The following is a 17451-nucleotide window of genomic DNA, read 5'->3' on the forward strand; positions in this document are numbered from 1 at the left end:
CAGATATGGCCAGCTCCCAGCAGGCCCCAGCCACTGTGTCACAGGCCTAGGCAGCCCAGTTCCCCGCTCCACCCCACCCCACCTCCAGCCCTGGCTAAGTCCAAGATGTCCCGGATCCCAGCCTAGCTCTGCGACTGGGAGGATACCCACTCCCAGCCTTCTGCTTCACCAGAGCTGAGCCTTGAGCCCTGGCATTTCTGGCTCCATGAAAGAACTGTCGCAGTTTCCCCTGGCCACTATCAATTGACTCTGCCCATGGCTTCCAAACCAGAGGCCCAGGAGACTGGACTGGGTCCCTACCGGAAACCCACAGAGGCTAAAAATAGCACACCAAGGACAAACAGGGTTCCGCAGGCCAGCATTCATGCCATCATGCATGGAGGGGGGACACTGTCTTCCAGGGGAGCCTGGCTGGGGAGTCTGGGGAGTCTGAGGGTCTAGAGCATTGCCACCTCAGATTTGATGGGCCCTACTGGTAGGATAGGGTGCAGGGGGATCTGGGGACCTCATAAGAAATAGAAATAGTACTGGACAGGGGGCAGAACCCTGGGTTAAGGGCCACAGACCGAGTTTGAGGCCTCAGTTCCTGTGTGACCTAACGCAGGGCACAACCCCTCTCTGGCCTCAATTCCTCATAAGTACAAAGAGGAGAGGAAGAAGAGCCTTCAAAGATGGAAAAGTCTTCAGCTTTCAGGGTGTTTCTCTCACCGTGGTGTTTCACATTTTGGAGAATTGGGGAAAAGGCAAATGTTTGACAATAGGGCACTGAATGAGGTGCCGTGGGGTTTTACTACCCTGTAATATCACACTGCGCAAAATCCACAATAACCACAACAGTCAGAACAACTAGCATTGCCTGAAGGCTTGTGATGTTCAGGTGCCATGATACTGTCGTTATACCCATTTTACAGACGAGGCAATGAAGCTCAGAGAGGTTAAGTAGCCCACTGAGGTCTCACAGCTGTCAAGATGATCATGCCCCAGGAGTCTCAGTTTTAAGCTTTAATAAGTTTAGAAGTTATAAAGTATAAAGCTACAAATCTATAAGAAACACAGTTTGAAAATTTCATTACTTAAATTTTCTTTATGCTACTTTAGTTTTGTGAACTTTGGATAATAACTTCAATTTTTTCAGTCTTCTGCTATCTCTACAGGGCAAAAAAAAAAAAAAAAAAGGAAATTTTAAATAAATAAATAAATAAATAAATAAATAAATAAACTTCCAAACTGTGTTTCTTATAAATCTGTGGCTTTATACTTCTGAGGTTATAAAAGCTTAAAACTGTCCTGTTTCAGGACACCCTGTTCTTCTAAGTCAGTTTGACTTCAAAGCCTGTGTGCAAGTATTTGACAGAGACTTTGGGAGACATGGGGACCTAGGATTCTCGTGTTGGGTAAAAGCCCTGGGTAAAAAGGTATAGCATACAGCAAGATCTCAACTATGTTCAAGAGCCTGCAAAGAAATGGAACCCATGCGGAACAATGGCCATCTCAGGGGACAATAGGGACACACATGATTGTATTCCCTTTCAGATTTCTTCATTGAGCTTGCCCTACTTCTTGGATGGAAAGACTGAACTTTACAGGAAACAATGGCGCCCCACCTCTCCTGGGCTGTCCTATGCTCAGCATTCCCATAATCCTTAGTTCAATATAATCCTCCCAACAGCCCCTTGATGAGAGTCTTGTCCTTTCCATTCCACAGATGAGGAATTCAAAGCAGAGAGGAGTAATGGCTTGCCCAAGGCCACTGGCAGGCCCACTAACCTCAGCCCACTCCAGCCAAGCCCTCTCTGACCCTGTGTGTCCCAAGGGTGACCTCCCTGGCTGGTCAGTGTGGCTTTCTCAAGCCTGGCCTATGACAGATGGCCTATGACAGTGGGAGCTTCAGCAAGGGACTTGAGCTTTAGTAGAATTCCTGTTTGCCTGGCTAGGGCAAGCCTGGGGAGCCTGGGGTGGCCCAGCCCACCCAGCCCCCAGACTTGGCCACCTACTGGCGAGGATCCCTTGGGCCAGCTGTCCTTTGCCAGTGGCTCTCCTGTTTTTCTGCCTGCCTTATGTTCTCCCAGACCTGTCCCCTGTGAGTGTCCACAGCTGGCCTTCTGGTCTCTGCTGTCGCTCACCTTGGTCCTTGCCCATCTGCTGCATCTCCGGGCTCTGAATCTACAGGGTCCCTAGTTCTGAGGTTGGGCCCAATGCCCAAAGCACCTCAGCCTGCTCCACTGTCTACGGTGATGAAGAATGAAGGGGTCCAACAGCTGGGCTGCTTCTCCAGCACTCAGCAGGCAGGAGATAAATAACAATGGAAGGAGGGAGAGAGGGGGAAGGCAGGAAGGCAGGAAGGCAGGAAGGAAAGAAGGAAGGAAGGATGAAAAGGAGGGAGGGAGGAAAGGGGAGAGGAGGAAAGATGGACCAGAGAATCTCCCCACTCCAGACCTCCCTCCTCCTCCTCCAGAGCCTTCCTGGTCTCCACAGCTCCTCAGATCCTCCCTCCCTCCATCCCTGGGTTGTCAACGCTCATCCCGGGGTGAGGACCAGAGTACATGTGGGCCAGGTTCAGTGTGAGGTCAGGATCATGGCTCAGACTGGAGTGACAATTGGGGCTCAGACTGGGGCAGAGGCTCAGCCAGAGTCAGAAAATGGTCCTCCAGGCTCTCCGGGTGGAGCCTTCCCTGTCCCATGGGGCCGCAGATGTTGGCTTCTTCAGGAACCTTCCATAGTACCCGCAACTAGAGACTCTGACCATACCATCCCCTGGTCCCCATCCCCCGCTCTAGCTCTGGTGTCCAGAGTGACCAGAGCCGTTTCTGGGCAGAAAGCCAGCCCAGAAAGCCCAGGACATCCCTGAGCGCCTGTCCCTATGGCAACCTGCCTGCCAACCCCCTCCCCCCCCAACTACCGCCACCAGCCTGGGTCCAGCAGGGTTTTTCAAATTCAGAACGTCAGACTGGGAAGGGCCTCCTAGATCAGCAGATGCAAGCTCCTCCCCTTGCCCCAGATGGAGAAACTGAGGCCCGAGTGGGGCGGGGGTAGGGGGGGTGGGACCTGTTGTGCAAGGACCCGCCCCCAGCCCGTCTTCCCCCTCCCACCCACTCCCACCCCTCGGCCCGGCTGTCGGGTTGGGGGAAGGGGGATCGGGACTCTGATCCCCCGGCAAGGGGGCGGGCCCTCCACCCGCCGGGAGGTGGGGGCGGGCGGCACTGGAACCGGACACCGACGATGAATAAATGATGCCCACTCGCGGCCTGCGACCAGATCGCCACCTAGAGCGCCGGCTGGCGGGGCAGTCACCGGGCCACCCGTGCCCGGCCCCGCGCGGCCGGGTCCCCCCACCTGCGGCCGCGGGCGCGGAGCTGCGGGCGCGGAGATGGCGGGGCCCCTCTGGGCGCTGGGCGGCGCCGCGCTGGGGCTCTGCCTCGCCAGGGTCGCCGGGCAGCTGGTGGAGGTGAGGCGGGGCGGCGCGGAGGGGTCAGGGAGGCTGTGGCCGGCCGGCCGGAGGCTTAGGGGACGCCCTTCCGACTGGGAGCTGGATTTTCCCCTTCCAACTGCCCCAGCAGACCTGGATTCCTGGGGTGACACGGCCCTGCCCCCAGCGCTTCCACGCTGTGGGGGAGACTCAGCCCCCAACCTTAGGTTCCCTGGTCTGATGCGAGGGCACAGCCCCAGATTTCAGGATCATTAGTCTGGTGGGGGAGACTCACCCTGATCATAAGGATTCCCAGTCTGGGGATACAGCTTTCCTCAGCCCTTACCTTTTGTCTAATGGGGACCAGGGAGAGGTGGGGGAGGTATAGTCCTTGGTTTCAGTGACCTCTAGTCTGATAGGGGAGATCTAGTCCCTGGTCTTAGGGTCGGCTGGAGGAAATAGCTTCTGCTTCCAGAGATCCTTCAGGCTCCCCTGCCTGATGGGGGAGACATAGCCTTAAGAAGGAGGTGAGGACTTGCCAAGCTGGAGGGTGGGGTCAGGAGACCCTTTATAGAGCAGCCATGTGTTGAGTTCAGCTCCTTGTGGGGCACTTGGCCCTGGAGGGGAGGTGCCGGCAGGGCGGGACCCAGGGCTCGGGGGTCTTACTTGGTCCTGGTGATAATGGAGAGCCAGCCAAGGTATCTGAGCAGGGGAAGAGTCGTGGATGAGTCTTGGTGTGGAAGGAGGAGGATAAATTGGAAGAGGGCACGTAGTTGGGAGAGCTGGGGGAGCTGCTGAGATAGCCCAGCAAGAGGTAAGGAGGGTGGTTGGGGTGGTTGGCCAGGAGCTTGGCTGGGGACAGGAAGGGCTGGGAGGAGAAGAGTGGGGGCCATTGCAGCCTCCCTGTCCCCTCTGTCCCCCATTCCTGCTGAGCTGTGAATGGGAGCCAAAGAAGCAGACCAGAACCAGAATTCTGGAGCAAGAGGCCAGAGGGAGAAGGCCCAGGAGGCAGGGCCAGGGAGGAGCAGGGTTCAGAGCCTGTGCAGGCAGGGGCAGAGAGGGCAGAGAGACAGAAGAGCAAGGGACAGCAAGGCGCCCAGGAGAGCCCTCGGGGGCAGGTGCCAGGGGACAGGATGGGAGAGGGAGGACAGAGTCTTATCCTGAGGACCTAAGAGGACACAGCCCTGAATGAGGGTCCGAGGGACAACAAGACAGAGCGCTGTACCCCGATACTAAGCCTGTCTGTGCTGCTGACCAGGGGGTGTGATCAAAAGGCTGGGCTGGAGTCAGATATCAGCTCCAGTGTCCCTGTAAGGGGAGCCAGGCTGGCTTGAGCCCCACAAAGTGTACATGAGCCCCTTACTGGCTGCCCCGAGGCCTCGGGTGCAGAAACTGAGCTGGCCTGGGCGCAGGAGAAGGCTGAGGGCGGGGGTCATGTCAGTTCTGAGCCAAGGACTCTTCCCTTCAGCCCCCAGGAACACATCTTCTCCCTGCTCATCAAGGGAAATTGCATTTGGAGTCCATCTGCCTGCTATCTGCCTACAGCCTGAGCAAGGGCCTGGCTGAGCCCAGGGGATCCAGGGAAGCACTAGAAAGATGGGTAGGGCTGGAGTCCACAGCACCACCCACGACAGCCCCTACAGGCATCATTCTCCAGCTGACGGAGGCCAGGGCTCCCAAGCTTTAGAGTTTAGACCTCCAGCAGTGCCCACCACAGAGATGCCCAACTCTTACCTGTTACCCTCTACCCAAGATCCCTATCAAGGTGAGATTATACAAGCTCAGTTCCCCCTGAAACAAGGCTAGAACGAGAAGGTGTCAGAAGTGGGCTCTCAGCTGCCTGGGCTCAAAATCTGAGATCCCTCCTCTGGACCTCAGAGTCTTCCAGCCATACAGCCCAGCCGGACCAAAAACACTGAGCCTTAAGATCGGGAACCCCGCCACTGCCCAGACCCTGGCCCTGACTCTACAGACATAAGTCTAACCACACAGGCATACTCCAACCACACGTGTGTTCTGTACCCACAAATATGTGCCCCAACTCCACACACATGCGCTCTGAACCCACAGAGGTGCCTGACCCCACACACGTGTTCCTTGACCCCACGTACATGCGTCTGACCCTGCAAGTGGATCCAGGCCCCTGGGATGATGCTGAGGAAGGGTATCTTCTCGTCAATGTTACCACTCTGATTAGGTAGAGAGAGCTTCCCAGAGAGCCCCGGAACCACCCCACTCAATTTACAGACGGAGAAATAGAGGCCTAGAGGTAAGAAGTCGCCCACCCCAGTTTACCCTGGTGAAGAGAAAAGAGCTGGGGAATCATGTACCAATCCCAAGCACACAGATTACCTGGGACATGCTGAAGGGCGGTGTTCTTGAGTGAGGAAGCACCTGACCTGTGGTAGGTGCCCAATCCATGCTCATGGACCAGGGGAAAGACTGGATGGATGGTTGAGGTGTGAGTTGCCTTTCCTTCCCAGAGAGCCAGAAGAGACTGCAGGTCTGTCCTTATTCAGTTAATCAGGAGACAGTGAATCCCACAGATGCCCCAGGGTCCTCTCCCTCTGAGCATTAACCACCACCACCCCCCCTCCCTCAGTCAAACGTGGTGAGGATAGGGTCCTATCCCTCTCAGCCCCTCAGGCTAGGGACTGGTCCCGCCCAGACCCACCAGGGCAGGGCCTTGTTCCCTCAGTCCCCCAGGGTAGGGCCATGTCCCCTAGACTCCCATGGCAAGGTGGCGTCCACTGGGAAGGTGGGAGGTGGCCCGCTGTGCTCTGCTCAGGCTTGTTCCAGTCATGCTTACAATGTTTGGCCTCTAGGTGTCGCTGCTGCATTGCAGACGATTTATCCGGTCCTGTCCTGGGAGGACTCTGGCCTAGCCTCTGGTCAGAAGAGGTGACTCTGGCAGGATAGGCAACTGTTGAGGTCAGCCGGTGGGGGTCCTGGCCAGGCAGCAGAGCCGCAGGCCCTGAGTCCAGCTCCACACCCCATCCACACTGAGGATGCTTGGGAGCAAAATCCCCCAAGGAGAGTACCAGCCTCCCCTTGTCTCTGGCCTTGGTCCTGAGACCCCCTCAGCCTGTGGGGCCCAGGACTGGAGCAGGAGGGGAGACTAGCAGGCTGCCCGAAGGGGATCTGAACTTGATTGGGACAAGCCATCCACCTTTGCCCCTTCAGGCCCTGGTGTCCCCGAGAATCCCCAGGCTCCACGGTTCTGGGGCTCTGCTTTCTTCTCTTGCTCTAAACCTGGAACCTCCCAGGATCTAGGGCGTTGGCTGTGACTATCTAAGACACTTGATTCTAGGAGATTCTGGAATGCTTGGGCTGAGACCTTGCTGAAACCTGGGCCTCTCTCTCGGCTCAGCCCCAGCCTCTGGCCTCTGCCTGGCTTCACTTCCCTCTCTCCTGACCTGCAGCCCAGCACGGCCCCGCCCAAGCCCAAGCCGCCCCCGCTGACCAAGGAGACGGTGGTGTTCTGGGACATGCGCCTCTGGCACGTGGTGGGCATCTTCTCGCTCTTCGTGTTGTCCATCAGTGAGTAGCTGCTCCCTGCCCTCCCCCCCGCCAATGCAGCTGCAGGAGCACAGCACCCCCTGCCCTCCCCCCACCCCCACCAGCACCACCCCCAGGGGCTCAGAGCAACAATTCCGGGCAGTGCAAGCAGGCCAGTCGCCCGCAGGAGGCCCACTGTGGTTTCTGGCACCTCCTGATCTACACAAAGTCCCTGTGGAGGGCTGACAGGCTGGTGGTGACCTGAAGTATTCTGCCCAACTGGGACACAGCCACATGGCAATTACGATAATTACAGGGGACTCCACTGAACCAGGATGAGGACGTGTCATTTTCCCCTATCGCTGGCCTCCTGATGCTTTTCCTGCAGTTTGCCCTGCTTAAAGGGCCCACACCCAGAGGCCCCAGCAAGGCCATCCTTGGCCGCAGCTCAGCCTAGAGGCTCCCCAGACGCCCGGCAGATGTGGCTCCCAGGCTGCAAACCGTGTCTTGTCAACTCCCATTCCCCTGGAATGACTCACACCCCCCTCAATTAAAAGCAGGAGACCCCTTCCTCTCCTGGGACTGGGAGTTGCTGGATGCAAACTCACAACAGAAATGGGTTTGGCATGCTCCTTCAGCCCTTCCAGATTAGGGGTCTGCAGTTGGAGAAAGGGGGGCAGAGAAATGCCAATGGATGGGGGAGGCTGCCAGGGTACAATGTAGAGTCTGACGAAGGTTCCCACACACCAAAGGATGCGGGGAGACGCGGACGAAGAAGGGAAAGAAGACCCACTCTGCCCGCACAAGCTTCTTAGAGGAGGGTCCTCTTAGCCGCACATCAGTGAGAGGATGCGTGCAGTTTTGCCAGGTGGGCAGCTGGAAAAGGCAGACGGGACGGTGTAGGCAGAAGTGGGAGGAAATGGACCCCGCACAAGGGCTCAGATAACCCCTACAGGATTTTCACTGCGTGCACCCCAGGTCAGGGCAGCGAAAATGGCATTTAAGTTCTAGCTGGAGCTGTCCCAGGATGAGGTCCCCTGGAGGGCAGCACCCCAGCGGAGGACCCACCCACATGTAAGGACTCCAAGGGAGACAAGGACATCTGATGGGCATGTGCTTCTCCTGACACCAGGGAGGCCCTCCTTGGGGGAAAATATCCACACCCCACCATCACCATTTCTTCATGGCTGGGGTGGGAGCAGGATCTGAGCAAGAGGCTGCAATTCATTCTTGGCCAAGGCAAGAACTAGTCCGGCCTCTCAGCGGAGGCCCTACGGACAGTTGGTTGTGGCTGTAGCCCCAGCCCAGGTGTCCAGGGAGGAGACCGTGGACCCGCCTGCCCCCCCCCACCGCCCTGCACCCCAGCACCAAGAGGCAGGGTTCAGGGAGGCATCTGCCTGCAGGAGCAGTGTAGGGTGCGGGTCCAGGGAGCCGCTCTGGGGCACTCCAGGGAGCAGGAGTGAGGACGCCAAGGGGACTCTAAACACACACTGGCCTCTCCGGGCTCTGCTCGGCCCCAGACGGTGGAGGGGCCTAGGGCCACACAAGAAGGTTGCAGTGTCAGACCCAAAGAGGCGCTTGGACATAAAGCACACAGACCAGCTCTTATTTTCTAGAAAAGAGTAAAGGAGAGTCCCAAAGGCCTCTGAGCAGCTGGTCACCACTCGTTACCTTCCGTGCAGGGCCCTAGGAGTAGGGATGGTACAGCCCCATCTCCTGGGAACGAAGCGTCTTTCCTACCTCCCAGTTGGCTTGGGCCTCGGTGGCGTTGCTGTCTGGGGCGTGTCACCCCAGAACCTTGTGCAGAGGGGCTGGGCTTGGATGGGGGCGCCTCTGGAGGTCCCTCCAGCCTGGGGACTCACATTCCAAGCCCCTGTCTGGGCCCTGGAACTCCATCCAACACACATTGTTTTTTTCCCTTCTTTGACGAGAAGTGACCCGGCCAGGCTGGGTGGGGCAGGCCTGGAGCGAGAGGCGGCGTCTGAGCCCTGATCCACGTGCCAATAGCTGAGCTCCCTTGGAAGCCCAGGCCCCATGGGGCCTGGGACCAGCCTCTGTGGCGAGCCTGAGTAAGCACGGTGAGAGGACATGCCCGGAGGGTGGCTGGAAGAGGTGGCCCAAGCCAGCAGGATCAGGGCCCGTAGGCATACACACCGGGGCCTGGAGAAGACTAGAACCCAGCTCTTTGGATAAGAAAAGCTTGCTGCTTGCCCCTGGACAGCACTGTATAGTGCTGGAGTCTCGTGCAGCCCCCAGAGGTCCTGATTGCTGGCAGCTCCCCCATCCATCCATTCGGGAGTCCAGTTCTGTCCTCAGGAGCAAAGGCTTTGAGACCATCTCACGCATTCATTCATTCATTTTTTTTTTTCATTCTGTGAACCTGGGTGAGACTTAGTGGGGCCACAAGATTTGGCTGAAGGGGTTGCACACGTTGACCCCCAAGGGTGCTCCAGCCCCGGCTACATTGGTCTGATCCATCTTCCCTAAAATAGGCCTTGTTTGTCCTGCTTGGCCATCCTGCCCCCAGGAGTCTGCCAGGAAGTTATGTCTTGTCATCCGATTTATAATAGGAAGCAGCCCCGTCCCCTCCCCTGAGGCTGGGGCCAAGGTGGTCAGACTGTGGAGTCTTAGAAAAATAAACTCAGTCCAGCTGGGTCCTGGCAGCCCTGCCCTGTCCTGCCCATCACTAGACAGGCCAGCTCCATTCCCTGGCCCAGCTCGCGTGGACACAGCTGCCTTCAGCAGAAAACCACCCCTGGGATAACTGTCTGGGGTGAACGCCCCAGGGCAGGGTCTGTGCCCTCTGGTGGGCCCTCATGGCCGGGAGAAGCCCAGGCTTGTCCTCAGCAAGGTTGAGGAGGACACGGCCACGTCCTCAGGTGTCTGAGGTCCTCCCAGGAGCCTGGGGAGGAAGCAGTAGGAGCCGAGAGGCCTGGGTGGGAACACAGGACAGCCCCGGGGCGGCTGTGGCTGGAGTCACCAGTGCAGGCCTCTGCCCTGCCCTCCAGGGGCCTCGATCTAGTCAGAAAGTGAGACCAGCGGCAGGACTTACGGGCCAGTGCAAAATGAAAGTATGAGACCCCCTTGTTCAGAAATTGTTAAGAACAGCGATTGCAGCACACAAAGCCCAGCGCCAGGCCCCTCTGAGAGCGGGCCCCTGTGTGCCTGCCCAAAGTCGGCCCCGCTCAGGAGAGAGATCTTGGAAAGAATCCCAGAGCCCACAGGGGTCTCGTCCAAACGCAGAGCCTCCTGCCAGAGACTCCTGGGTGAGACACATGTAGGCAGGTGAGGGCAGGTCTGAAATGTGGGGACCCTTCCTGGGGTGTCTGATCTCCAGCCTCGGCCAAGCCTGCTCTGTCCGCCCTACAGTCATCACTCTGTGCTGCGTCTTCAACTGCCGCGTGCCCCGGACCCGGAAGGAGATTGAAGCCCGCTACCTGCAGCGGAAGGCAGCCAAGATGTACACGGACAAACTGGAGACGGTGCCCCCACTCAACGAGCTCACGGAGATCCCTGGAGGTGAGCAGGCCGGGGGGGGGGGGGGGGCCAGCCCCCTCCCCCACCACCACCACCTGTCCCAGCTAAGCCAGCCACTTCCTCAGTCCTGCCACCGAGAGTGGCCCTGCTCCTCCCCTCCCCTGGTGTTTAGGTTCTGGTCCCTGGAGACCAGAGCGCAGAAACGGGCCGGGTGAGGCACGTAACACAAGGAGCTCTTCTGCAGGTGGGAGAGGTTTGGAAAGGAAGAAACAAAGGGCTGGGTGTGGGGGGCTCTGGTGTGGGCCCTAGGACCCCCGGCCTCACTCCTGCCACCCGCCTCTCCTCCACCCCACAGAGGATAAGAAGAAGAAGAAGAAGAAGGACAGTGTGGACACAGTGGCCATCAAGGTAGAGGAGGATGAGAAGAATGAGGCCAAGAAGAAGAAAGGGGAGAAATGAGGAGGGCTTCCTGGAGGTGGCAGCTGGTGCTGGCTAGCCCTGGGGCTCAAGTCCTGGCTGGGGTCCAGGCATCTTAGACTCCCAGCTCATCCATGGACCATAGAGGTTGCAGAACACCCTCTTCTTGGCTCCGAGGGGGGCTGCTGAAGCCCCAGTGTGACAGCCCATCGGGGGCAGGGACCAGACTGCACCTGGCGTCCCGCCTCCCAGCCTGGACTCCGCTCCTTTCACCTCACCCACATGGCTGTCCAGCAGAGGCGGTCTTGGGCCACTGTCCCTCTGCAGATCTGGAGTGGAGTGGCCCCGCACCCACCCAGACACGCCTCGGTCCCTCCTGCCAGGAACAGCAGGGCTGTACAGGGCATGACGGGACGTGGCCTGCCTCTTGGAAGGAAATGGCCAAACTGAAGGGGCTGGGGTGTGAGGCCACAGCCAGGCTGGCCACGAGGAAGAAGAGGGTCACTAGGGGAGGCTCTCCGACTTCTCCAGGGAGCAGCCCTGGCGGCCAGGGAGCTCCTCCAGGCCCAGCAGGGGTCCTGGCCCGGGAGGTGAATAGAGCGCCCGCCTGGAGGCAGGGGGACTCCAGCCCAGCGGATACCATGGGCTAGGCCACTGCCCTGGAGCTGAGGCTGCCGGGAGGCCTGGGGGTTCGGGGCTGGGGCTGCAGGGGTGAGTCAGGGGCGCAGAAGGCTGAGGCCAGCAGGCCAAAGGGAGAAGGGAAGAAAGGGGGCAGCGGGGCCCCATCTCGGGGATCCAGGGAGCCCTGGAGAAGCCAAGGGGAGCGTTGGGCTGTGCCGGAAGTCCTTTCCAGGTGGTGGGGGTCCGTCAGGGCCCCAGGGGGTCACGGCAGAGGGCACTCGGGGGCTGAGGCAGCAAGCAGACTTCCGCCCGATGAGGAGAGCTGCACACAGCCTCCTCTTCTACCACCTCAAGCTTCTTGCACCTCAGAGAGTCACTGCTGACCGGAGGGGGAAGGCCCAAACACCACCCGGAGACTGACGGCAGAGGCATTTCGGGAGGGTGGCAAACCCCCGCCGAGGCGCGCACATCTGGGCCTGGAAACGCCAGGGTTCCTGAGCTGGGGGAGCCGCCCCACGGCCTGCCGAGATGTGTAAATAAAGCTGAGTGCCTTCCACTCAGACGACCCCTCAAGATGCCCTGTCCCTGGAGCACGTATGTGGAGGGTGATGCCGCCGTGACAGGGGCGCCGGCCAAGCAGAAGCTCCCTCCCCGACTGTTCTCCCAGCCTGAACTGGGATGAGCTGAAGGGAGAGGTGGCAGCCAACTGGGCATCGAGACCGTGGGAGGAAGCCGCCCCCCCGTCCCCTCCCCTCCCCGCCACTTTGTGGCCTGCAGTAGGCCTTCCATGGCCTGAGCCCTGTGCTGGGGACACAAGAGGGGTCCAGTGCGGATCCTGCCCCGGAGCTGGATGACTATGATACAAGGAGAGGGATCTGGGCAGACACGGGTGCCGTGAGGGCGCAGAGAAACTGCAGAGGCCCTGCAGTGGGCTCAGAGTCAGAACCCTGACTCTGCCCTCACGGTCCGGCCCGTGGGTTTCTCCCGCCGAAGGTTAAGGTTGCGGCCAAGGTCATACAACGCATACAGGCCAGAGTCCTCCTGTGTGGCCCAGGCAACAGAAGCCCAGAGGGGCAGGGGCGTCCTGAGGTCCAACAGAGAAGCCTGGGGCAAGTCCAGGCCTGGGCTGCATCTGCCCTGCCCCCTGGCCTCTGACCTGGGGCCTCTACTGGTCTTTCAGGGACAGGCACGGCCCCCCGACGGGTAACATCTGAGCCCGGTGGGCACCTGCCCCAGGCTCTAGGCAGGGCGCGGGGCTGGAAGGTCAAAGTGCACTACAGGGCTTCAGGGCAGTGACAGGGTGTGCTCCAGCCACTGGCCAGGAGAGCCTGACTCCCACTAGAGAATCACAGCAAACACGCTCCCCTCCCCCGCCCAGACAGAGCCACACCTTTACCCCAGCCTCATACTGCGTCCCGGCAGCCCAGCTTCAGCCTGGATAGTACATTCTAGACCCCAGTATCATCCCTATACACTCCCTCTACTTTCTGCGGGAGCCACCCCAAACCCATAGATGGAGGCAGACCCGGCGGCTCTGCACCTTTCAGGAGAGAACAGTCTGGAGTCCCCCCTCCCGCCCCCATCTGGCTGGCTCACCTCCCACTCAAGCAGGCCCAGGAAGGAGGCAGCTTGGGGAAGAGAAGCATTTAATTGAGCACCTCATCTCTGCCCTGCCCTGCCGGGTGGGGAGAGCTACACTTGCAGCATTCTGGGCACAGAGGGTGAGGATGGCCCCCCCAGGGACAGCACGAGGCTGTCAGAGGGCAGCAAGGAGGCCGAGGGGCAGTGGTAGCACCAGGAGCAGGGCCCTGGATGGGGCTGGCAGGGCCTGCCCACTGATGCGTTCCCAGATCCAGTGCTGGTAGGAGGTGACCTGCAGGTAGATGGGCGGGGCCTCGCTCTTCCGGCAGCCTGGGCCCCAGCTCACCAGTCCCACCAGGTACCACGTGGTGTCCACAGAACAGACCAAGGGCTCCCCACTTATCTCCTGTGGGGAGGGGTGTGGAACAAAAAGGGTCAGGGGGGCCGGGGGTGGCCGGAGGGAGACGTGCCCCGGCTCACACCACCTCTCTCCCACAGCAGCCCCCACAACCCAGGGGGCCACCAAGCTGAGAGGTGCCCTCGAGGTCCAGATGCAAGAGACCTCCCTCAGAGGGGTTCACCTCCCCTCGCTCATGCCAGGCCCCCACCCCCCTTCTTCCCACCGACCCCCCTTCTCTCTCCTCTCCGATCTTCCTCTCCCATCTCTCCCTCCGTCCTCCCCTCCCCTCTGAGCCCGGCTGCCCTGCGCCCCGGGACCTCTCCAGGCGGCCCTGGAGGTGAGGGAGCAAGGAGGGAGGTGCTCACGTAGCAGAAGTTCTCCCTGTCCAAGTCCTCCGCACAGACCATCCGGGAGTCCACCACCCGAACCAGAGAGGGGACTTTGGAGACCTTGTGGTATAACTTGTCACACTCCTTGCTGCTCAGGATGGTGACTGCCTTCTCCTGAATGGTCCGGAACTGGGGCCACACGCCTGCAGGGACAGGTCCCCCCCACAGTTCAGGCTTGGCGCTCCCACTGCCGCCAGCCCGGTGGCTGTCCTCGCTGCTCCTGGCCCGCTCCTCCAGCCTCTGAAGAGCCCCTCCTAGAGATTTTGGAGCAGGCTGCCCTCAGCCTGGCCTCGCTGGGCCTGGTCTCACCCCTAACAGAGTCCAGCCCACGGAGTCTGTTCCTACCTCAGCAGCTTGGCTTCTGCCCTTCCATCTCGAAGGCCTGCCCAGCCCCTCTCAGGTCCAAATCTGTCCTTCACTCAAGCCTTCCCCAAAGGCCTCTTCCACCCTAGCTAGCCCAGACCCCCCCTCTGTGGGCCCCAGGCACTAAGTCCTCCTCTCCCTCCTCCTCTCCCCTCCTCTCTCTCTCCAGTGTGACTCTGTCTCTAGCTGGAGCCCCCGGGGGACAGTCTTCCAACCATCCCCAGCCACTCCCCAGACAGGCCATGACAGGAAAGACAAACAGCCACCCCCACCCCCAGGCTGGAGCCGCTGTGGGCTGCTTTTAGGCAAGATGACTCCGTGAAGTCAAAGGGAAGAACACCTGTCTTGTGAAAAAGAGGGGCTCCCTGAATGGACCGGGCCTTCCTAAAACTCATAAGGAAATGCTCCCTGGATGGGCCTGGGGTGACACTCCTGCTCTTTGGGCTTTGCTCCATCCCTGGGGATGGTAAAGGGCTTGAGGTCCACTGGGGGCAGGGGGCTCCCAAACTTGGGGTGCAGACTGCCCTTAGCCAACCATGGGGGGTCTTTGGGGGAACTTTTTACAGTCACACAATCCTGTTCCTCCCACTGCAAGATGCTCTGCTTCAAATCCTGGATGTCCTGGGATTGCGTGCACACAGCAAGATATTACTCTGTGCCCCTCTGCCTTCAGGGAAGTCCTGTTTATAGGTCCTGGCCTGGGGCTGAGGTCTCATGGGCAACCTGGGACCCCTCAGGCCTGAATGGCCACAATGCACTCACTGCCAAGACCCCCAAGGGGAAGGAGACAACCCGCCAGGAAGACGTCTCAGAAACAGCTGTCCACGGAGACCCCGGCCTGCACCCAGGTCCTCTCCCCCACACACCCCCCACCCGGTCTGGGGAGGCTCGGACTCACCGTCAAACCTGGGGAGTCCCCAGCCTGTTACAGTGCACAGGGAGCCGTCCTTCACCTCATAGTCCAAGCCGGGCAGGCAGATGGGCCAGACATACTTGTTGTACTTGAGTGGCCCCACGAGCTTGAGGAGGGCAATGTCATGGGCCCGGCCCACCCAGGACCAGTACCGATGGGACCGGTACCATTTGTTCAAGATAACCTGGTATGCCGGGACGTCGGAGGTAGTCGGAGATATCTGGTCAATCCTTGGGCTCCCCACCCGCACTGAATAGGTAAAGTTATGCCTAGGGGAACAACGAGGGGAGTCTGTCATCAGCTCCAGGCACCCCACCCCAGGCTCACCCCACTACTGCACTCCGGGTCAATCCCAGCAGGCCACCCACCTACTTCAAGCCCCCCCAGCCCCCACCCCGAGCCTCTCTCTCCCAGCAGATGTGAACAGGGCCCTGCACACACCCTATGTGGTCCCACCTTTACAACAACCCTGTACTTTACGGAGAGAAAACCCGAGGCTCAGAGAAGCCCAGCCAACAACTCAAGGCTGCACAGCTAGGAAGTGGCAGAGCTGGGACATGGACCCAGTTTTCTCTGGTTCCAGACTATGGACTCTGTCTGGCACCCCGTGCCGGGCCCTGGAAGTGGCAGAGGTCGGGCACAATCAATCAGCCACGGCCTCGCCCTCCAGCCTCCTTTCCCAGCATGCCCCTCAGGTCTCCGGGTCGGCCCTTAGGCTTGGAGCAGGCTCTTCCACAGATGCTGCCCTCAGGCCACTGCCCTGGCCCCAGCACATGGGCATGCCCTCTCTTTGGTCCTCACGCTGCCCGGACTCCCCTGTGAGCACCTGCCTTCCCATCTATCTTCCCCAGCAACCCAAGGGAAGTGATGTGTCTGTCCCCTCTCTACCCCTAGGGCCCAGGCCAGGGCCTGGCTTCAAAGGAGGGTCAATGGCTGTGGGTGGAAGGAAGGAAGGAAGGAAGGAATAAGTGAAGCAAAGGGTATGGGATGGAAGAATTAGGACCTCCTTTCTGTGGCTAGGAGGACGGAGGCCTGGCCAGTGGCTTCCAAGCCCCCATGGCCTATCTGCAGCATGACTGCTGAGGACTGGGGAGCCAGGGGAGGGGAGAAAGCGCCCAGCCCTCCCACCGGGGAGGAATCAGCAGGACTCAGCCTCCACCTGCGGAGAGCTGAAGCCAGGGTGGGGCTGGGACCACAGCGCCCTGCAGAGGGCACGGCTGCTGCTGAAGGACCAGCGGGCAGGATGACCGGGCCCCGTGGCTCCGGACACCTTTCCACCCACCCACCTAGGCCCCGACTCACTGGATCAGGCAGTGGGCCGCCGTCAGCACCCACCGGGAGGCAATGAGGGTGCCTGCGCAGACATGTGTGCCGTTGGCCCGCACGCTGACCATCCATGGCCACCGCCGAGCCATGGCGTCTGGGTCCCTGAGCGTGGGGTCCTGCTCATGCGAGGAGCCGCAGGCTGAGGAGGAAGGTGAGAGCTTGAGGCAGGATGGGACCTTGCAGCCCCATCCCGAGGCGCCTTCTCTCCCCTCCCCTCAGCCCCACCTCCTGCCTCTCCAGCTGTGGCCCGCACTCATGCAGCGATTCTCTTTTCCCACTGGGATTTCTCTTTTTGCACATGAAGACTGAGGTCTGCAGCCTCCAGAGGGCCTCAGCGCTCCCCAGGTATCCCTCTCCCTGCTCCCACAGCCCCGGGGCCCCAGAGCATTCCCAGCCACCAGCCTGGTACAGCAGTGGCCCCCCGAGCTCTGACCGGATCCTTCAAAAACTCATCCGTGTTTCCATCTGGCCCCCCTGTACTTCGGCCAAGGCAGACCCCTCTCCCTCCTCTGGGAACCGTCCTGTGATTCAGTGAGACTACCCAAGAGAAAAACGGGCCATGGGCGTGAACAGATACATCCCGAGGACGACACCCCTGCAGCGGGCCAACACCAGAGCTGCTGAGCCCCAGGGGTCCTCGGGGGAGACTTGCAGCAGAGCCAGGCTCCGCTCCACACCACCTGCCAGGCAAAATTCAGGGGCCCCGACCCCAAGTATTGGTGAGGGTTCCCGGCCCAGACTGCTCACTCCCGGCTGGTGGGAGTGTCTGTGGGTGCAGCCACGTTGAAAAAGTTCTCAGTGGGCGCCTGGGTGGCTCAGTTGGTTAAGCAACTGCCTTCGGCTCAGGTCATGATCCCGGAGTCCTGGGATCGCCTCCCGTGTCAGGCTCCCTGCTCAGCGGGGGGTCTGCTTCTCCCTCTCACCCTACCCCCTCTTATGCTCTCTCTCTCTCTCTGTCTCAAATAAATAAAATAAAATCTTTAAAAAAAAAAAAAAAGAAAAGAAAAAGTTCTCAAACTGAACATGCACGTATCCAACCTCACAGCAGCCCACCCCCCCC

The 17451-nt window shown here is 59.9% G+C and overlaps 2 protein-coding genes across 2 annotated transcripts in view; one reads left to right on the forward strand and one right to left on the reverse strand.

The window, feature by feature from the left end:
• Window positions 1-3047: 3047 nt before the first annotated feature.
• Window positions 3048-12960, forward strand: TMIE (transmembrane inner ear). The gene is made up of 4 exons (XM_032412589.1): window positions 3048-3445; window positions 6829-6946; window positions 10274-10423; window positions 10737-12960. The coding sequence occupies exons 1-4, from the start codon at window positions 3368-3370 to the stop codon at window positions 10838-10840; spliced, it is 450 nt and encodes a 149-aa protein (XP_032268480.1). The 5' UTR covers window positions 3048-3367; the 3' UTR covers window positions 10841-12960.
• Window positions 12961-13117: 157 nt separating this feature from the next.
• Window positions 13118-17451, reverse strand: part of PRSS50 (serine protease 50) — a 5458-nt gene continuing 1124 nt past the window's right edge. Inside the window, exons 3-6 of the mRNA XM_032412134.1 lie at window positions 16368-16605; window positions 15051-15334; window positions 13766-13932; window positions 13118-13406 (exon numbers count right to left, since the gene is read on the reverse strand). Coding sequence (XP_032268025.1) covers window positions 13176-13406; window positions 13766-13932; window positions 15051-15334; window positions 16368-16605 — 920 coding nt within the window. The 3' untranslated portion in view covers window positions 13118-13175. The remainder of the gene's footprint in view (window positions 13407-13765; window positions 13933-15050; window positions 15335-16367; window positions 16606-17451) is intronic.

The sequence above is a fragment of the Phoca vitulina genome, unplaced genomic scaffold, assembly GCF_004348235.1.
Source record: "Phoca vitulina isolate PV1807 unplaced genomic scaffold, GSC_HSeal_1.0 scaffold13, whole genome shotgun sequence".
NCBI classification, from domain to species: Eukaryota; Metazoa; Chordata; class Mammalia; order Carnivora; family Phocidae; genus Phoca; species Phoca vitulina.

Coding starts and splice junctions, on each gene's coding strand:
- TMIE (XM_032412589.1), top strand. CDS start 3,368: ATGGCGGGGCCCCTCTGGGCGCTGGGCGGCGCCGCGCTGGGGCTCTGC. Junction 3,446..6,828: donor TCGCCGGGCAGCTGGTGGAG/GTGAGGCGGGGC, acceptor CCTGACCTGCAG/CCCAGCACGGCCCCGCCCAA. Junction 10,424..10,736: donor GCTCACGGAGATCCCTGGAG/GTGAGCAGGCCG, acceptor TCCACCCCACAG/AGGATAAGAAGAAGAAGAAG.